Here is an 18,168-nt window from a genome sequence, read left to right as displayed (position 1 = left end):
AACAGATATCTATAGAACATTTCATCCACATAAAAAAGAATATACCTTCTTCTCACCACCACATGGAACCTTCTCAAAAATCGACCACATACTTGGCAACATATCAAACCTCAGCAGCTACAAAAAAATTGGAATAACTCCATGCATCTTATCAGACCACCATGCTTTAAAATTAGAATTCAACAACAACACAAATTGCAGAAAACCTACAAACTCATGGAAATTGAATAATGCTCAACTGCACCATCCCTGGGTCAAAGAGGAAATAAAAAAAGAAATTAAAGACTTCCTCGAATTCAATGAGAATGAAGACACAACATACCCAAACCTATGGGACACTTTGAAAGCAGTGCTACGGGGAAGTTCATAGCGCTAAATGCTCACATGAAGAAACAGGAGAACAGTTATACCAGAGAATTAACATCACAGCTGAAAGCTCTAGAACACAAAGAAGCACACTCCCCAGGAGGAGTAGACGCCAGGAAATAATCAAATTGAGGGCTGAAATCAATAAAGTAGAAACCAGGAAAACAATACAAAGAATCAACGCAACGAAGAGTTGGTTCTTTGAGAAAATCAACAAGATAGACAAACCTTTGTCCAAACTTACCAAACAGCAGAGAGTGAACACGCAAATTAACAAAATTAGAAATGAAAAGGGGGACATAACAACAGACTCTGAGGAAATCCAGAGAATCATTAGGTCATACTTTGAAAACCTGTACTCCACAAAATTCGAAAATTTAAAGGAAATGGATGACTTCCTGGACAGCTATCAATTGCCAAAACTAAATCAAGAACAGATAAGCAATTTAAATAGACCTATAACCCCTATGGAAATAGAAGCTGTCATCAAAAGTCTCCCAACCAAAAAAAGCCCAGGTCCAGATGGCCTCAGTGCAGAATTCTACCAGAAATTCAAAGAACAGCTTATACCAATTCTTCTCAAAGTGTTCCACACAATAGAAGCAGAAGGGTCTTTGCCAAACTCTTTCTATGAGGCTTCAATAACCTTGATCCCCAAGCCACACAAAGATACAACTAAGAAAGAGAACTTCAGACCAATATCCCTCATGAACATTGATGCAAAAATACTCAATAAAATACTGGCAAATCGGATCCAAGAACACATCAAAACAATCATTCACCACGATCAAGTAGGTTTCATCCCAGGAATGCAGGGATGGTTCAACATACGAAAATCCATCAACGTAATCCACCATATAAACAAGCTGAAAAACAAAAATCACATGATCATCTCACTAGATGCTGAAAAAGCCTTTGACAAAATCCAACACCCCTTCATGATAAAGGTCTTGGAGAGATCTGGGATAACAGGGACATACTTAAACATAATAAAAGCTATATACAGTAAACCAACAGCCAACATCAAACTAAATGGACAGAAACTCAATGCAATTCCTCTAAAATCAGGAACAAAACAAGGCTGTCCACTCTCTCCATACCTTTTCAACATGGTACTTGAAGTCCTAGCTATTGCCATACGACAACAAAGGGCGATCAAGGGGATACAAATTGGGAAGGAAGAGGTCAAACTTTCACTGTTTGCAGACGATATGATAGTTTACATCAACGACCCAAAGAACTCTACCAGGGAACTCTTACAGCTGATTAACACCTTCAGCAAAGTGGCAGGCTACAAGATCAACTCAAGAAAATCAGTAGCCCTACTATATACAGATGATAAAAGGGCTGAAAGAGAAATCAGAGAAACATCACCCTTTACAATTGCCACAAACAACATAAAATACCTTGGGGTAACGCTAACCAAACAAGTGAAAGACCTGTATCGTAAGAACTTTGAATCTTTAAAGAAAGAAATTAAAGAAGCCCTCCGAAAATGGAAAGATCTCCCATGCTCTTGGATAGGTAGGATCAATGTAGTAAAAATGGCAATCCTGCCAAAAGCAATCTACAGATTCAATGCAATCCCCATTAAAATCCCAGCACAGTTCTTCACAGACCTTGAAAGAACAATAATCAATTTTGTATGGAAAAACAAAAGACCCAGGATAGCCAAAACAACCCTGTTCAACAAGGCAACGTCCGGAGGCATCACCATCCCTGACCTCAAGCTCTATTATAGAGCTATAGTCCTGAAAACAGCTTGGTATTGGCACAAAAATAGACAGGTAGACCAATGGAATCGAATTGAAAACCCGGGTATTAACCCACACACGTACGAACATCTGATCTTTGACAAAGAAGCTAAAAATATACAATGGAATAAAGAAAGCATCTTCAACAAATGGTGCTGGCATAATTGGAGACTGGCATGTAGAAGAATGCAGATCGATCCATGTCTATCGCCATGCACAAAACTTAAGTCCAAATGGATCAAAGACCTCAACATAAATCCAGCCACACTGAACCTCTTAGAAGAGAAAGTGGGTGGTACCCTTGAACGAATTGGTACAGGAGACAGCTTCCTGAACATAACACCAGTAGCACAGGCAGTAAGATCAACAATTAATAAATGGGACCTACTGAAACTGAGAAGCTTCTGTAAGGCAAAGGACACAGTCAGCAAGACAAAAAGGCAGCCCACAGAATGGGAAAAAATATTCACTAATCCCACATCTGACAGAGGGTTGATCTCCAAAATTTACAAAGAACTCAAGAAGCAAGTCTCCAAAACACCAAAGGACCCTATTAAAAAGTGGGCTGCAGAACTAAATAGAGAGTTTTCAATAGAGGAGTCTAAAATGGCTGAGAGGCACTTGAGAAAGTGCTCAACATCCTTAGCCATCCGGGAAATGCAAATCAAAACAACTCTCAGATACCATCTCACCCCTGTCAGAATGGCTAAAATCAAAAACACCAATGACAATTTATGCTGGAGAGGATGTGGTGAAAGGGGGACACTCCTCCATTGCTGGTGGGAGTGCCAACTGGTTCAGCCACTTTGGAAATCAGTGTGGAGATTCCTCAGAAAAATGGGAATAAACCTACCACAAGACCCAGCAACTCCACTCTTAGGCATATATCCAAAAGATGCCCATTCATACAACAAAGAGGTCTGTTCCACTATGTTCATAGCAGCTTTATTTGTAATTGCCAGAACGTGGAAGCAACCTAGATGTCCCTCACCCGAAGAGTGGATAGAGAAAATGTGGTACATCTACACAATGGAGTACTATTCAGCAGAAAAAAATAATGGAATCATGAGATTCGCAGGCAAATGGATGACACTAGTAGAAACCATCCTGAGTGAGGTAACCCAGTCACAAAAAGAGAAACATGGCATGTACTCTCTCATATATGGATTTTAGACATAGATCTGGGGAGTGCCAGCCTACAATCCTATGGCCAGAGAGTCTGGGAAACAGAAACTTTATTTAGTGGCTGATCGAAGAAGAGGCAGACTCCCTTGGTTAAGTACTGAGCTGAACTCAAGAAAGCCAGTAACAGAGAGGGAGGACTGATGATCAAAGGGATTAAGACTGGGCTGGTTTAACCCCCAGAAACAGCTGACCAGACAAAGGTTAACTCTTGAATCCCAGGCATTAGCCTGGGAAGCCAGCATGGGACTGATCAAGACCCCTGAATCTGGGTGTCAGTGAAGAGGCCTAGGGAATCTATTGAGCCTTGGGCAGCAGATCAGTACCCATCCCAAGTTTACACACGGACTTTGGACTCCAATAGAACAATGTGAGGAGCACTCTCACCCAGAACTCTTGGGAAAGGGTCTAGGCCCTGCCCTATATGAAATGACACACTATGGACACCCCCATGGAGGGCCTCACCCTCCCTGGAGAAATGAGAGGATAACGGGGGGGGGGGGGAGGGGAGGGCACGGGAGGAAGGGAGGGAATGGGAGAGGGACCTGGAACTGACTTGTGAAGCAACCTTGATTCTTATCTAAATTTAAACTGGAAAATAAAATTAAAAAAAAAAAGACATTTCTGTGTTATGTGAGAGGCAGAGACAATGGCGATTGTAGACACTCACCCCTGAACAAGTACCTACTGGATCCCAGGTATATGCACCAATGATACAGCCGATAATGAGGTAGCTTGGATGCTTGCTCTTCATACAGTGTTTGGTGTTTCTGTGAGAACCCAGAGGAAAAGAGACAGACAGTATTTCCATGGCCAAACACTTTAGGGTACCATCTTTAAAATGTATTCTTTTCACCACATTATTAGATTCATTTAGCTTACTAAGCATTAAAGTTCCTGAGGTCAACCCTACATCTGCTGGGTTTTGCAGCTGATACTTAGGGGTGTGCATTTAGACCTGAGTCTTAAGCATCTTACATATGCTAACATTTCAGTCTTGCTTGTTTGATGAATAGGACAGAATATGGTTTGAACATCTGAAAATAATGACGAAGTAAAATATACAATGGAGTTGGCAGCTGCTTAACCTTGTCTTGTTCAATGGATTGGTTGCTAAACTGAAAATGGACTCTGATGATAAGCTATTTATATTTAATAAATAATGCATTTGAAGACAGAATCATGATTGCAAAAGATGCTGACAAACTGATTCCAATAAGGAATGCAGATAAGGGCAAAATAAAATACCATCTTTAACCCCAGAATACAGTCTACAAATAAAACAGTCATTAATTAGTGTCTAACACTCCTGCTTTGTGTCAGTGTGTCATGGGTTAGTATACAACACCATTACTATGTCAGTAATGTCAAAATTAATCTGCTAACAGAACAGAGTCCAAATGAAGCAGCAAAAGCCTTGCTGTTTTGCCTTAGTCTGCTCCAAAGACTATTGGGAAAACAGCATCAACTTTAGAAAGGACTGTGCAGAGGCAGGCAGAACTCTGTGAGTTCAAGGACAGCCTGGTCTACAAGAGCTAGTTCCAGGACAGTCTCCAAAGCCACAGAGAAACCCTGTCTCAAAAAAAAAACTAAAGAAAGAAAGGACTGTGCATTGCCTATTGTGCTACACTATGAAGTGAATGACCTGGTGAACGAGAGGGGCAAGTCGGAGAAAGTGGAGAACGTGTGTGTTGACTGTTGCTTCAAACACCACAGATGCTAGTGGGAAAAAAGTTGTATTTCCTTTTCACGTATGTGTATGTGTTTGTGTATGGAAGTGTTCATGTGTTTATACATGTGTGTGGGTGTATGTGCACCAGAAGTCATTGTCAGGGGTCTTCTTCAATTGCTTTCTACCTCATTTAAAATGAAATGCTATGTGCAGGAGTATATTGGCAGCATGTATGTGTGTGCACCATGTGTGCCTGGTGCCTGCAGAGGTCAGAAGAGGATGTTGGATCCTCTGGCACTAGAGTTGTAGACAACTGTGATCGCCAAGGGTGCTGGGAACCGAACCTAGGACATCTGCAAGAAAAAGGGTGGCCTTAACCACTTGGCCATCCTTCAATCCCCTCTGCCTTACTTTTTGAGATAAGGCTCCCACTGAACATGGAGGTCACCAGTTCAGTCAGCAGGCCCTGTCTTCCCTGACTCTGTCTCCACATCCCTGGGCTCACACATGTGCTACTGAGGCCCCCATTCATGCGGCTGCTAAGGATTCGATGGAAGGTCCACATACTTGCACAGTAAACAGCTGGCCCACCAAACCACCTCACCAGCACCATGTTTTTTCCTTTAAAGATGCCGTCTTAGTCTCTTTCCATGTTGCTTCAATAAGATTCTCTGACAAAAGCAACTCGAGGGGGAATCGGTTTGTTGTAGTTCACATGCAAAGTGCAGCTCATCAAAGCAGAAGTCAAGCAGCAGGAACCTGCAGCAGCTGGTCACATGACAGTCACCATCAGAAAGCAGAGTTGAATGATTTCTGGTCCTCTGCTCTCCTCCATTCATATAGTCCAGGATCACAAACAGGAAATGGTTCCACAGTGGACAGGACTTCCAGCTCCGATGAATGTAGTCAAGATAATCGTCCACAGGAATGCCCAGAGGCCCATCTCCAGGGTAATTCTAGATTCTGTCAGTTACCATTAAGCATCACAGATGGAATGGCTCATACGTAGGCTGAAGATGGGTTTTAAATTTATTTTTAACTAAAATGTAATTGTTATTTCCCCTCCCCCCAATCCCTCCCATGTAAGCTCCATATCCCACCCCTTGACATTCTCTCAAATTCATGGCTTATTTTTCTTTAATTATTATTACACACACACACTTGAGGTACTCATCTCAGGGAAGACCAATTCTCCTTAAGAACACATTTTTTAAGTCTTCTTTAGCAGAGAGGTTGCATTCATGTTGTAGAAGGCGGCAGTAGGTGGTGTGGGATTGCAATGTTGACACTTTATGGAATAAGCATTTGACACCAATGAGAGTGGAAGAGACATGTCACTAGTGGACCAACACCAGGACAGTTTCTGAAAGCTCTGACGCTATGTCTAGCTTGTATTCTCATGTTGTACTCTAAAACCACAAGGTGAGACAGGCAGGCAAGATTTGACAAAAGCATTTATGGCCGTCAGCAGGTTGTTAAGGGCAATGACCCATTATTTCACCTACTTCTCCAGGTCATTTTGTTCGGGTAGCAAGTGAAGCCATGCTTGGCAAATAGGCAGTACAAGCTGTGCTTTAAGTAAATCACTGATAAATCAATATCTGACAATTGGTCTTTCCTATCTTATTGTACTCCAGTAGCATAGTGACGAGAAGGCATGAGATATTCAGAGAATGACTGAGGAGCACAAGTACTGTGAGAAGGGTTATGGGGTCGGTGGCTTGTTCAGTGAATGTGGAAGAGAGAAGCAGGAACATCCTGACTTAGTGGGTTTGTGAATCTCTTTCCTCTGTTTGGTAATATAAAAGCGCCAAGGTTTTCTGAGCCTTGAAGTATGCTCAAGGATCATTTTCATGATAGGGATCATTGGGAACATCTGGGAGAGGTCTGAAGTAGGAAAGTAAATGTGTAAATGTATTTTATCAGTTTGAAGTTACATGAAAAGAAAATCCCACAGCTCTTATGTCGCTCATATGCATTTTTCTGGAGTGAATCAAAAGAGTTTTTGCAAAATGATCAAGACCCACAGTTTAAGGAACTTGAACAGTTGTGTGCAAGGACCCTAATTTTATATTTTTGTACTGGAAGGGGACCAGCTATATGGCTGTTCTAATAAAGGAGACAGGTGATAGCAAAGGAGAGAAGGGAAACACTGGAACAGCAGTCTGAAGTTGGTAGGGTAGAATGGAAGCTGGGATGTGGCCACCAAGATGAGCATCTTGGAGGGAGGGTGTTGAACCTTTCACTTACAAATCATTTTTTCTACCCTGGTCTGCCCCTTAACATCCATGTAGCTCTCATTTATGCTTAAGTAACACAGCAGACACTCCTAAGTGCTCCTTCCATGATTAAAGTGGGCACTCTGTCCCCAGGTGGTGGATACAGTTGAGTGATGGACTATTTAGAGGACAGTGGTTATTCTAAATGTAGACCAGCAGATAACTTTTTCCATCTGTCATTTGGAATCCCTTTTATCTAGATGGTTAAATATCAGAGGAACAGATTATGATATTCAGCATTTTCTATGCTTTAGAAGAGATGGGAGAGTCTTTTAATGTGTAAGAGGGAAACTGCTTGCCAATGTGTTATAGTCCATCATCTGATTGGGGCTTTAACCATCATTGGATTTGGGAGTCTTGTTTGAAGTGCTCAAGGAAGCTACTCTCAGTTTTGAGTAAATTTATAAAAAGGCATATAGCCAGTTACTAGTTCTTCAAACAAGCTTTGGGCTTTGATTTTCTAGATTCAGGGGTTTTGACTCAATTCTCCATTAATCATATTGTAAGAAGCAAACAAAGTGTTCTGGCCCTGAGAAGTTCTTTTGAATTTCATTTGGAGATACAGGAAAATATATTCTCCGAATTGAAGGCCTCCTTGGATATGACCTGAATTTTGTAGTTATGTTACCTACCAGCTTTCCTTTGCCCGGCACTGAGCCTCTGTACGTGTAGAGGCAGGCACACTGGCCCCAGTTGGCTCCTGTTCTTGAAGTGATGCTATGGATCAGCATTTTAGAGCAGCCGTATGTGGACAATGAGAGTGCTTGGTGTCTGCTGTGTGCCTTGTTAAACTGATGAAAGCTTGAGGCTTGTTTGATCTTTACAAAGTCATCACTGTTTTATATCAGAACAGTCTAGAAGAGATGGCTTAGGCAGAATGAAGCCCAAATCCATGGTTTTAGCTTACTCAGCCTTTCTCATTTCAGATACAGTATTTTCTTAGGTTTTATGGGAACTTCACTGGAGAACTGGCAGAATTCTAGAAACCAACTCTCACCCCTCATATACTGTGATGTGTTCAAGACGCACATCTATGCCAGTGTGACGAGGGCAGCTGGCAGCTTGTGAACCACTATCTAGAGGTTTTCTATCTCCCCTTCACCCCGCCCTCCCCCGTTTTTCTTGTTGTTGCTGGTTCTTTAGTCTTGTCTGGAACTCAGTGTGTAGACCACAGGTTTCAGACTCATAGGTCTGTGCCTACCTGTGCCTTCCGGTTAAAAGGTGTGCACCATCATGCCCTACTTCCACAGTTTTTCTAGTGTTAAAAGTGACATTTTGGGATACAGGTACGCTACTAGCCATTTGAGGTAGAAGTTAAAGTAAATTAAGTTTTAAAAAAATTTCTTTTGTGTCATTTGTGGTATGAATAAATTGCTTTTGCTATTTCTTATTCTAAATCATTATTACTAGAAATGACCTTGTGTCTGCAATGACACAGGAATACAACTGAGAGAAAATTTTCTGACTGTTTCAATTCCTGTTAACTGCCCAAATTAATAACAAACACCATGCTGGAAGAATTAGTGCATGTGAAACAAGGACTTTCTGATTTGTCTAAGTCTACTCCAAATCTAATTTGCTCAAAGAATATAATTTTACCTGATTTTATTTTATTTTTTACTTTTTTCCTGGAAATACCACAGCAGCTACAAATTGGCAGATTACTCATCTGTAAAAGGGAAACTCTGTAAATACTTAAATTAGAAAGACTAGTCCCAGAGGTAATGAGTTATGTTTAAAAATCAGTGCATCAAATGCATATTTATAACTTACCACCACTAAATGTTTATTTTTATAATACTGCATACATGGGGTCATGTTTCAGCAGCACTGGTTCTTGCTATAAGTAGAGATCAGGACCAGTGACCAAGCAGGCATAATCTTCAGTGAGAAGGAAGTAACCAGGTGGGTTTGCTATAGTATATTTTGGGCCCACCTCAGTAATAGTTGATAACTTCACAAGGCAGTTAAATAGAAAACTGGACAGTGTTTAAGACTGATGAAGAGTGCAAGAAAGAAAAGTAGGTACAACAGATTAAGTATACTGAGAACAGCAGGGTGCAAAGAGAGGTGGGTTGCAATATAAACATTAGGGTGTTAAATAGGCTTCATGGAGGTGTCATGAAAGATGTAAAAATATAGTGAGCACACGCTGAGTTTGGTTGCACTTGCCTCACCATGGGTAATTACCGAGGCTTCTTTCTGGGGATAAGGTGGGTTGCACAAGCTTAGGGACACAGGTCAGCTACGCTAGTGCCTCCATGCAGCAATGAACATGGCCAATCATGGCAGCAATTCTGTGCTACACCGTGTTTCTGTCTGGAGCCTTTTCTTTGGTAAGGGATTGCCAATCAGACCCTTTGTCCTTCCTTACTTTCCACTCCCTCTTCACATTTGCTACTTCCTAGGAAATGGTCATCTAGATTCAGTGATATCAAACTGAGATAGCAATCGGCCTTGGGGGGGAGGGGAGAGAAATGGAAAGATGGTTTGCAAAGGACATAATCTGGAGCGAGATTTGTTTGTTGTACTTTAATATCCCTAGCTGTCAATCATCAATTTTCAATATCTGAAAAAAAGCCTTACATCTGGCTCTTTCCTTTCAGGTATGGTAACAACACAAGGAGCTATGCAGTTCGAGTTGGGGATTATCATACTCTGGTACCAGAGGAGTTTGAAGAAGAAATAGGGGTTCAACAGATAGTGATTCATAGGAACTACCGGCCAGACAGCAGTGACTATGACATCGCCCTGGTTAGATTACAAGGACCACGGGAGCAATGTGCCAGACTAAGCACCCATGTTTTGCCAGCCTGTTTACCTCTGTGGAAAGAAAGGCCACAGAAAACAGCTTCCAATTGCCACATAACAGGATGGGGAGACACAGGTAATAAAAACAAAAGTGAAAAACAAAGACACAAACTAGGAAAACTGGGCAGCTTCCTGTCTGCCTACATTCTAGGATATACAGTGGTAGGACTTGGATGGACTCAAGTTTGATACCTGGAAGTCTGCCAGGTGTGAAATGTACTCATGCAGCCTTAGATTCACATCCTGGGAGTGTTAGTTCTAATTCCAACGTTAGCACAAACTGAAAAACTCAATTGCCAGTAGGGTAGAAAGTGTTCTACAACTTTAGTCATGCAGACCAGTGAGAGAACAGTGAAGATTTAAAGCCCCAGCAAAGAATTAAATACAGAATCCTACGCAGTTTCCAAAGTTCTCCAGATTTGAAGTAGCTGGCCCAGTAAAGGGCTGTGTCACTTGTCCTTATTGCCAGGGAATCCTCACCAAGGTGACTTTTAAGATTTCCTGAAGTTTGGTCAGAAGACAGCGAGGCGTCTTAGACGGAGGGAAACTCAAGTTGAAGGAAAGCAGTTACCTTTCTCCCTCACACTTTGCTTCTACTTCAGCCTCTAAGCAGTGGCAGTATTCAACATGGGTCCTCAGGTGAATGTAGCAGCTTGAATTGTCTCGCTGAGACAATCAGTGTACAAGTAGCATGCACTCCAAGTCAGGCCTTAGAATAGACCAAGGTCTCACTAGAATTAGGTGCTCAACTAAAAAAATGTATCTGTCTTGTTTTGGAGACAGGGTTTCCCTGTATTGTTTTAGAGGCTATCCTGAAACTCTCTGTATACCAGACTGCCTCGAACTCGCAGAGATCCGCCTGCTTCTGCCTACCCAGTGCTGGGATTATATATGTATAAGAGATCTTAGGTTGGTGATTTTCTATAAAAAAAAAATCCCACTATCACACTCTTTTTTAAAGTGTCAAGCAAGAATATTTTTTGGTAGGCGTAGAAATAATGGAGTGAGCTAGACTTGCCTGTTATGCACCAGCAACAAATCGCTACGAGAAGGTTGCTATTTTAGAACCGTGATTCCTTCATGAGAGACTTGCTTTCTTTTGGATACAGTATACATTTTCTAGGATGGTCTAGTTATTCCCATTTAAGAGTATGAGAACATGGGGGACACACCAGTTGTACATTTAAGCCATTCCATTAATAATGGTTTATCAGGAAGCTGACTATGAATACCGGGTGGCATGAATTATGCCTGTTTAAATGAGAAACTAAGTGTACTTTTATTTCTGAACCACCCTTATACAGTATTATATTCCTGCTAAACAGCTACCACCCAAGTTAATGGGGAGTATCCCATTTTGAAATCCCATCAATGCTGCAGTAAGATTACTAAATGTTCACACTTAAATGCAGTCATTAGCTGCAATCTTCTAACTCAGTTTTCGTTGGTCTGAGCAGGACGTGCTTACTCAAGAACTCTACAACAAGCAGCGGTGCCTTTACTACCCAAGAGGTTTTGTAAAGAGCGTTACAAAGGACTATTTACAGGGAGAATGCTCTGTGCTGGAAACCTCCAAGAAAACAACCGTGTAGACAGCTGCCAGGGAGACAGCGGAGGACCACTTATGTGTGAAAGACCCGATGAAACCTGGGTTGTATATGGGGTGACTTCCTGGGGGTATGGCTGTGGAATCAAAGATACCCCAGGTGTTTATACTAAAGTCCCTGCCTTTGTACCTTGGATAAAAAGCATCACTGGACTGTAATTTATGGAAAGCGCAAGGAATAGTAAAGAAACTCATAGGAGTATTCAGTCTCCATATTTGGCATCAAGCCAGGAAAGACAACTGAGATCTCTCAACCAGCTTGGGACACAGCGTAACACTCATTCTTGCCTATTGCAATCTAAGTTTGGATTTATGAGGTGCCCAACTTTGACCTACTATTTGAAACCAGATTTTACTAAGACTGGCATTTCATACTAACCACCTTAGCGTTTGTTAAATGACATCAGAAAGGGACAATCTTGTAAGCTGGCAGAGATCAAGTCATCTACTTAATTTACTCTCAAATACTTTAGTATCAAACAAGCTCTAAGCACGTTTTTAGCCACCTATAAGCTATTACCAAAATTACTTCCCCAGAACACAGCAGGCAACTATCAAATTTGAATTGTACTGTTTTGAACCATTAAGAAAGCCATTTACTAGGCCTTTCCAAGAAGCCTACAGGTTTCAAGACATAATCCATTTTATACTAGGGAAAAAATACATACACTGCAAAGATCTGAGATGACTGATTGATCCCAAGTCTTGATAAGGCACATTAGTGTTGCCAGAACCTTCTGAGTACATTGCCAAAATGGTGCTGTATTCACTTTAGGGGCGTGAAGCTTTAACACCTTTCTAAACCCCCATCCTTACAAAAAGGCTCAGGGAGGTCAATACAACCATCTTCCTGTAAAGGTAGTTATCCATTGGCTGCCTGTAATTGGGTTACACCTTACAAAGGCCAGCAACTGAAAGGTTCAGGCATTATGCTGGCCTGCCCTGTTACCTGGCAAGATGCACTCAGGCTAGCCCCGTGTTCTGCGAGAACCACACAGGTGCAAAGAACCCCTTTAAAGGACCGACCCCTGCCCGCTCACGTTTTTACTCTTGTCTTATTCTCCATCTCATCTCTTAGCTCTGCACATGTCGGTTACCTCACCCCCTTTTCACTCCCTGTCTACCAATAAACTCCACGTGGGATCGTTTTTGTCTCCTTACTGGATAAACCTAGACATTTTAACAGCAACTGCAAATGTGTGGTTAACAACTTAAGTTGTGTAAGTTCAAAAGCCAAATGAAATAAAAGGACTCAAGTGTTCAGTACACCTTTGCATAATATATAATAATCAGATTATTCTCTCCTTAGACGGTAGCAATTTCCTGTGCAAATGTCTGTAGAAATAAACAGGACACGCTTTTATTACTCACCAACCAAACTTTATTTGACTCATGAAAGAACTAAGAAATAAAGGTCAGGACTGTATTGAAAACAGTGCTGCATTAAAATCCACGACACTCAACTCCTGTGAAGATCCCCTGTAAGATGCCCACAAGATCTCAGCCACTATTCCTTTTCTTTAATTACCTGTAAGAAAAACCAACATTACAGAATTACTTCCCCAATTTTAGTGACTTCCTGAATTCAACTGCCTAAGTTACACAATGTCCGCACACGTGCAAACTACATCAGACCGTAATAGAAGACATTAAAGAAAAAACTCACCTTAACATGTCTCCCATCAGGGAACAGGAATGAATCCTGGTTACCTAGAAACAGATTTCCAATAGCAGTTTAGAAAAGTCTGCCCATTTTCCTGGCAACCAGTAAGCTTTAACAACTTAGAATGTCACTTGTCCAAGTCAGAATCTGATACCAATTAAATGGTGACAGCTTTGCCAATAACAAGAACATGCTCTTCCATGGCTAGGAAGGGAGACTGCCACAGGCGGCAGGTCCCAAAGATACATGGAGTCTCACAACCCAGAACCCCGGTGCAGTCCCCAAGACCTTACTCACCGTGCAGGAAAGCGTTCCCCGGCGTGGCGCCGCCTAACGAGCCCGGCTTCCCACGGCCTTGGCCCGCGTGCTAGCCCTCACCACGCTCCCGCGGTGCTGACGGCCGCCGGCCTGCACCGCAACGGCCCAGCGTCTCCCGCATCTTGGCCGCTCACAAACGAGGGACCAAAAGTCATGTAGTCGCGGAGACCCGCGGGGACCACACAGAAAGCATAGCATGCACAACCAATGCGAAAAAGACCTCAGTGCGCGGCGTGCGCGTTTTTATAATCCCGACGACGCTTTCCCGAGAGCCTGCGCGCGAGGGGCGTGGCCCGTGTGCCTTTTCCGGCCCTCTCCGGCGCCCAGTCCCTTTGATTGGCTCGTGCGCCCGGGTTCCACGCATGCGTCTACAGGGATGGGGAGGTAGGAGGAGGAAAAGAAATCCCAAACCAAACATCTCGCGTTGTCTGAAGTCTCGCGGCTGATCCTCGTGCCGAGATTTGTTCGCCCCGGCGCGTTCTTTTTCCAAGTATTTGGTCATCAAGTCAGCCCTCTCGTCACTGCCGGCTCCCGACACGTCACTTCCGGTGGCGCCGCCTGTGCCCGCTCCCGCGAGCCGTGTGGCTCGCCCTTGCTGTTTCTGCTGGCTCTCGCGCCCCGCCGCCTGCGGTTTGGGTCTGATCCATGAAGGAATTTCGCGCGAGACCGTGCCCCGAAGGTTTCTTGAAGGCAGAGAACCGGCAGACGCGGGCAGCGCGAGTCTCAGCGGCGGGCAGACCCTCCGAGTGCGGGTCTCACCTCCCGGGTGCAGTCAGAGCTAGCAAGAGATTCCCCTCAGACAATGCTCACTAAGCCACACCGGCCTCGGCACCCCCTTTACCGGCTGGAGACAGAATGGAGGGTCCCCGGAGCCTTTGGCGATGGGCCGTTGGGGGCGGCAGTTGCTGTCATGGAGACTCAGGAAGCTGTAAGGGAGAGAGATCGCGGAAGCTTCCCGAGAGCACTACCTGCTTGGCGGGGTGGGTTATGTAGAGCAATTCTGTGCTACCGTTCGAGTGAACACACTCGGAGGAGTCAGGTGTGTGTGTGTGTGAAGGACCCGGGGGTGTTTGCAAAGATCACAATTTTACCTCACACATCATTCGTGATCCGAAAGAACCAGTCAGTAACAAGTCTTCAGTACCTCTTACCCACCGCCGAGGGCTTTGCCCAGACACATTTCACTGGACTCCAGTGTAGACGATTGGGGTGTCCTAAAGAATATAGTCTGTTAGTCCCCGGAGCTGGGAAGTCTGAGGTGAAGGGGCTGGCCGTTTCTGAGCCTTCTTTCTCTGGCCTGTAGATTGTAGTCTGCGTCCTCCTGTGGGTTTTTCTTCCGTGCCTGTCTGCACTGGCCGGGTTTGATAAAGTCCTACTTTAAAAACCTCATTATTAACGCAAACCACTTTTCAGAGAGGGATTAAGACTTCAACATAAGTTCTGGGAGTACACTTTGTTATAGAACCATACGTTTATGCTAAGACATGTCTTACTGAAGATTTTTAAATGAACTTTTCCGTTTTGTTAGGTAGCTCACATGGGATAAATGAGAGTTTACGTACTCGGATGATCCTGCCTTTTAATACAAAGTTTTGTTTGTCTGAAACTGGGTTTTTAAAAACCCGCGTTTTAGCCCGGGGCGTTGGTGGCTCACGCCTTTAATCCCAGCACTTGGGAGGCAGGCGGATCTCTGTGAGTTCGAGGCCAGTCTGGTCTACAGAGTGAGTCCAGGACAGTCTCCAAAACAATACAGAGAAACCCTGTCTCCAAAAACAAAAACAACAGCAACAAAAAACAAGCCGGGGAGTGGTGGCACACGCCTTTAATCCCTGCACTCGGGAGGCGGAGGCTGGCGGATCTCGGTGAGTTCAAGACCAGCCTGGTCTACATGAGCTAGTTCCAGGACAGTCTCCAAAGCCGCAGAGAAACCCTGTCTCGAAAAACAAAAAACAAACAAAAAAAAACAAACAAAACCCCGCCTATTACCACTCCCTTTCTTTCTTCACGCCCTTTTGCCTTGCTACTCTCCCCTCAACCACATCTTTTTTTCTGTTGAAAATCTTTGCCGATTTCAGTGTTTTGGTCAAGCATTGCTATGGAAATGTCCATCCCTAAAACTGAATTTGATTTTTTTGGCATGGAGTAGCCATGTTTGCATTGATTGTCCTTTGGCATGTTTTTTATAAACTCCGGTGAGGACCTTAGTACTGGGGTTATAAGCATGCCACCAGGCCCAACATATGCCTTGGGGACTGATCCCAGGGAGTTGTGCTGCTAGGTAAGCACTCACAATGAAGTGTCTTCCCAAACTAGTAATAAATCTTTTTCAAAGTATCAGAAACAGACACCATACACTTCAAGCATATGGTCATGGTCCTAAGTGCTCCGTAAATCAAGTCTACCAGAGAGGAACTTCAAGGAGGTTCCCAAGAGAGATGCATGATACCCCAGAGAAGTGGAATGAGGCAAGATCTCCTGGAATACTCATTTTTTAGCTGAGCTCCTTCCAAAACGTATGCCTCTTTCCCACTTTTAGTGGGGGAAACTAGTAAGTTTATGGGCAGTTGAGGGTACATGAGACTCCAGCTCAAAACCAGGAAACCATAGCCAGCACTCACTTATCCACCTCTTAGTTGAAGACTGCGGTCCATGGGAGAAACTGTAGTTAGGAAATAGCCTGAAGCTTGTGTTTCATTTTTACCTAATTTCAGTCTTTACTTAATTTTGGTTTACTTGTTATTTTGCTTAATTTCAGTAGTGCTCATTCGTATCAATAAACCTAAGCATTCAGTCATTTGTGGTTTCACTGCAAAGAAGGTTGTACTTTAGTGTGATGAGAGTTCTTCCCAGTCTGTTTATTTTTTCAGTTCTAAAAGCCTTGTTTGTTAAATATTTGCTAGACTCCAGCAAATATTTGTTCTGCAGACAAACTCTTGCCTGAACAGGCATTTCTTGAACACTAATACAAAAGCTAATTAAATGCATGGGAAAATGCACAGTGTTACCAACTATCAGGGAAATTCAATTTAAAACAAGTTAGAATGACTGTTATAAAAGGAGAAAACAGCAGTCAATGCTGGAGAGCTTCCCCAGAAGGAAACCTTAGGCACCCTGTGGGATGTTCACTTGGTGCAACTGTTAGGGAAAATACCACTGTAGCACGAAAAATTAAAAGACCAGAGGCAGATGTTGGGGTTCAAACTTCCAGCTGAAGATCAGAAAAGCAAAGCAGTCGGACACTAGCTCTTACTCTACCTCAGATTGGAAGGCGATCCTGGTTCCACCAAACCTCAGAATGTAATCCCAGACTGCTATGCTCTCCTCAGTGTGGCTGGAAAATCCTAAGACTTCAATATCTTTCTATCCTCAATGTAACTGGAGAATGAATGCCAGCTCTGAGCCCTTGTTCTGTCTTAAATACCTCTCATGAGTTCTGGGTTAAAGGCATGGGCTCTAATTCACTGTCTGGCAGCCCAAGGTGGCCTTGGACTCAGAGATCCATCTGTCTTTGTCCTGAGTATTAGCATTCAAGGTGTGCCTGGCTTCTACAGCTAACTAGTATACTTTGCTATTTTGATCTCCAGTGGCTTTAATAAATCATAAACAATATATCACCACATACCATATCATTTCCCCTAACAGATAAGGAGTTGAAATGTGTGTGAAGATCTGGGGAAAGATCTGGCCTGAAGAAACCAATAAGGAAATAAATAGGAAGTGGGAGGAGGAACTGAGCATTTATCACACTAATCTACAAAAACAAAAAACAAAAAACAAAAACAAAAAACACATTACAGGAAGATGAGACCAGACTCAGGACAGAAGAAGAGCCAGTGAAATATAACCTGGAAATCAAAGTTTACAAAGAAGAAAGCAATTTACAGTGACAGTTGAAAATTGAGCCTTGGGATTTTTTTTCAGGGCAATACAAAGGAATGCCATCACCTTGGGAATGTTAAGGAAAGGACAGAATATGATTAGGAAATAATGTCAATGGGTTTTGAAGTGTAGCGGGATTCTTGGATTCAGTGGGAGTTCATTGGGATGCTCGGAATGAATTTAAATTCAAATCTAGCCCGATTGTCTATTTTCTCCACATGTTCAGCTGCGTAGCTTCAAGAGTGCTGCTGATGGGAGTGGAGTAAGGGAGAAGGTGGCAGGAGTTTGGTTTCTTACAGAATTGAAGGGACGAATGAGATAGCATCAACAGACAATGGAGGTGACAATGTGTCACAAAAATTTGGGACTTGGAGTTCTTGGCATCAGGAAACACCCAGCATGTTTACCAAGACATCGACATGCAACTTACTGCCTCTTTTACGGTCTTCCAGAATAACTGGAATTGAGCAGGTGTCATAAGAAATTAGCTGTGCCACTTTAAGAATGAACGTGTAGAATTTTGCACATATAGCAGTGAGAGAGGATGCTATATACATTCTCAATTAATACTTAACATCTCAAAAGCATGTTTTTTTCTTTTATTTTCGGCTATTTCCAGATGACATATGAAGCTTTCT

General features: G+C 42.9%; 1 protein-coding gene, 1 long non-coding RNA gene and 1 other non-coding gene across 3 annotated transcripts in view; 1 reads left to right on the top strand and 2 right to left on the bottom strand.

Moving 5' to 3' along the window:
* The window catches only part of Prss12 (serine protease 12), a 53,579-nt gene extending 40,764 nt beyond the window's left edge, over nucleotides 1-12,815 (top strand). The window contains exons 10-11 of the mRNA XM_040751912.1: nucleotides 9,860-10,140; nucleotides 11,522-12,815. Coding sequence (XP_040607846.1) covers nucleotides 9,860-10,140; nucleotides 11,522-11,829 — 589 coding nt within the window. The 3' untranslated portion in view covers nucleotides 11,830-12,815. The remainder of the gene's footprint in view (nucleotides 1-9,859; nucleotides 10,141-11,521) is intronic.
* A 213-nt stretch (nucleotides 12,816-13,028) lies between these two features.
* Nucleotides 13,029-13,915, bottom strand: LOC121142334. Its single transcript, XR_005879326.1, has 3 exons — nucleotides 13,631-13,915; nucleotides 13,337-13,380; nucleotides 13,029-13,198 (listed from the first exon to the last, which is right to left on the bottom strand). It is a non-coding gene; the product is annotated as an uncharacterized LOC121142334 (long non-coding RNA).
* On the bottom strand, nucleotides 13,456-13,585 carry LOC121142507. Its single transcript, XR_005879550.1, has one exon. It is a non-coding gene; the product is annotated as a small nucleolar RNA SNORA24 (small nucleolar RNA).
* Nucleotides 13,916-18,168: the final 4,253 nt, after the last annotated feature.

Source organism: Mesocricetus auratus, unplaced genomic scaffold, assembly GCF_017639785.1.
Source record: "Mesocricetus auratus isolate SY011 unplaced genomic scaffold, BCM_Maur_2.0 Super-Scaffold_100009, whole genome shotgun sequence".
Taxonomy (NCBI): Eukaryota; Metazoa; Chordata; class Mammalia; order Rodentia; family Cricetidae; genus Mesocricetus; species Mesocricetus auratus.
Note: the sequence above shows the minus strand (reverse complement) of the source record. Positions and strands in the feature narration are given on the sequence as shown.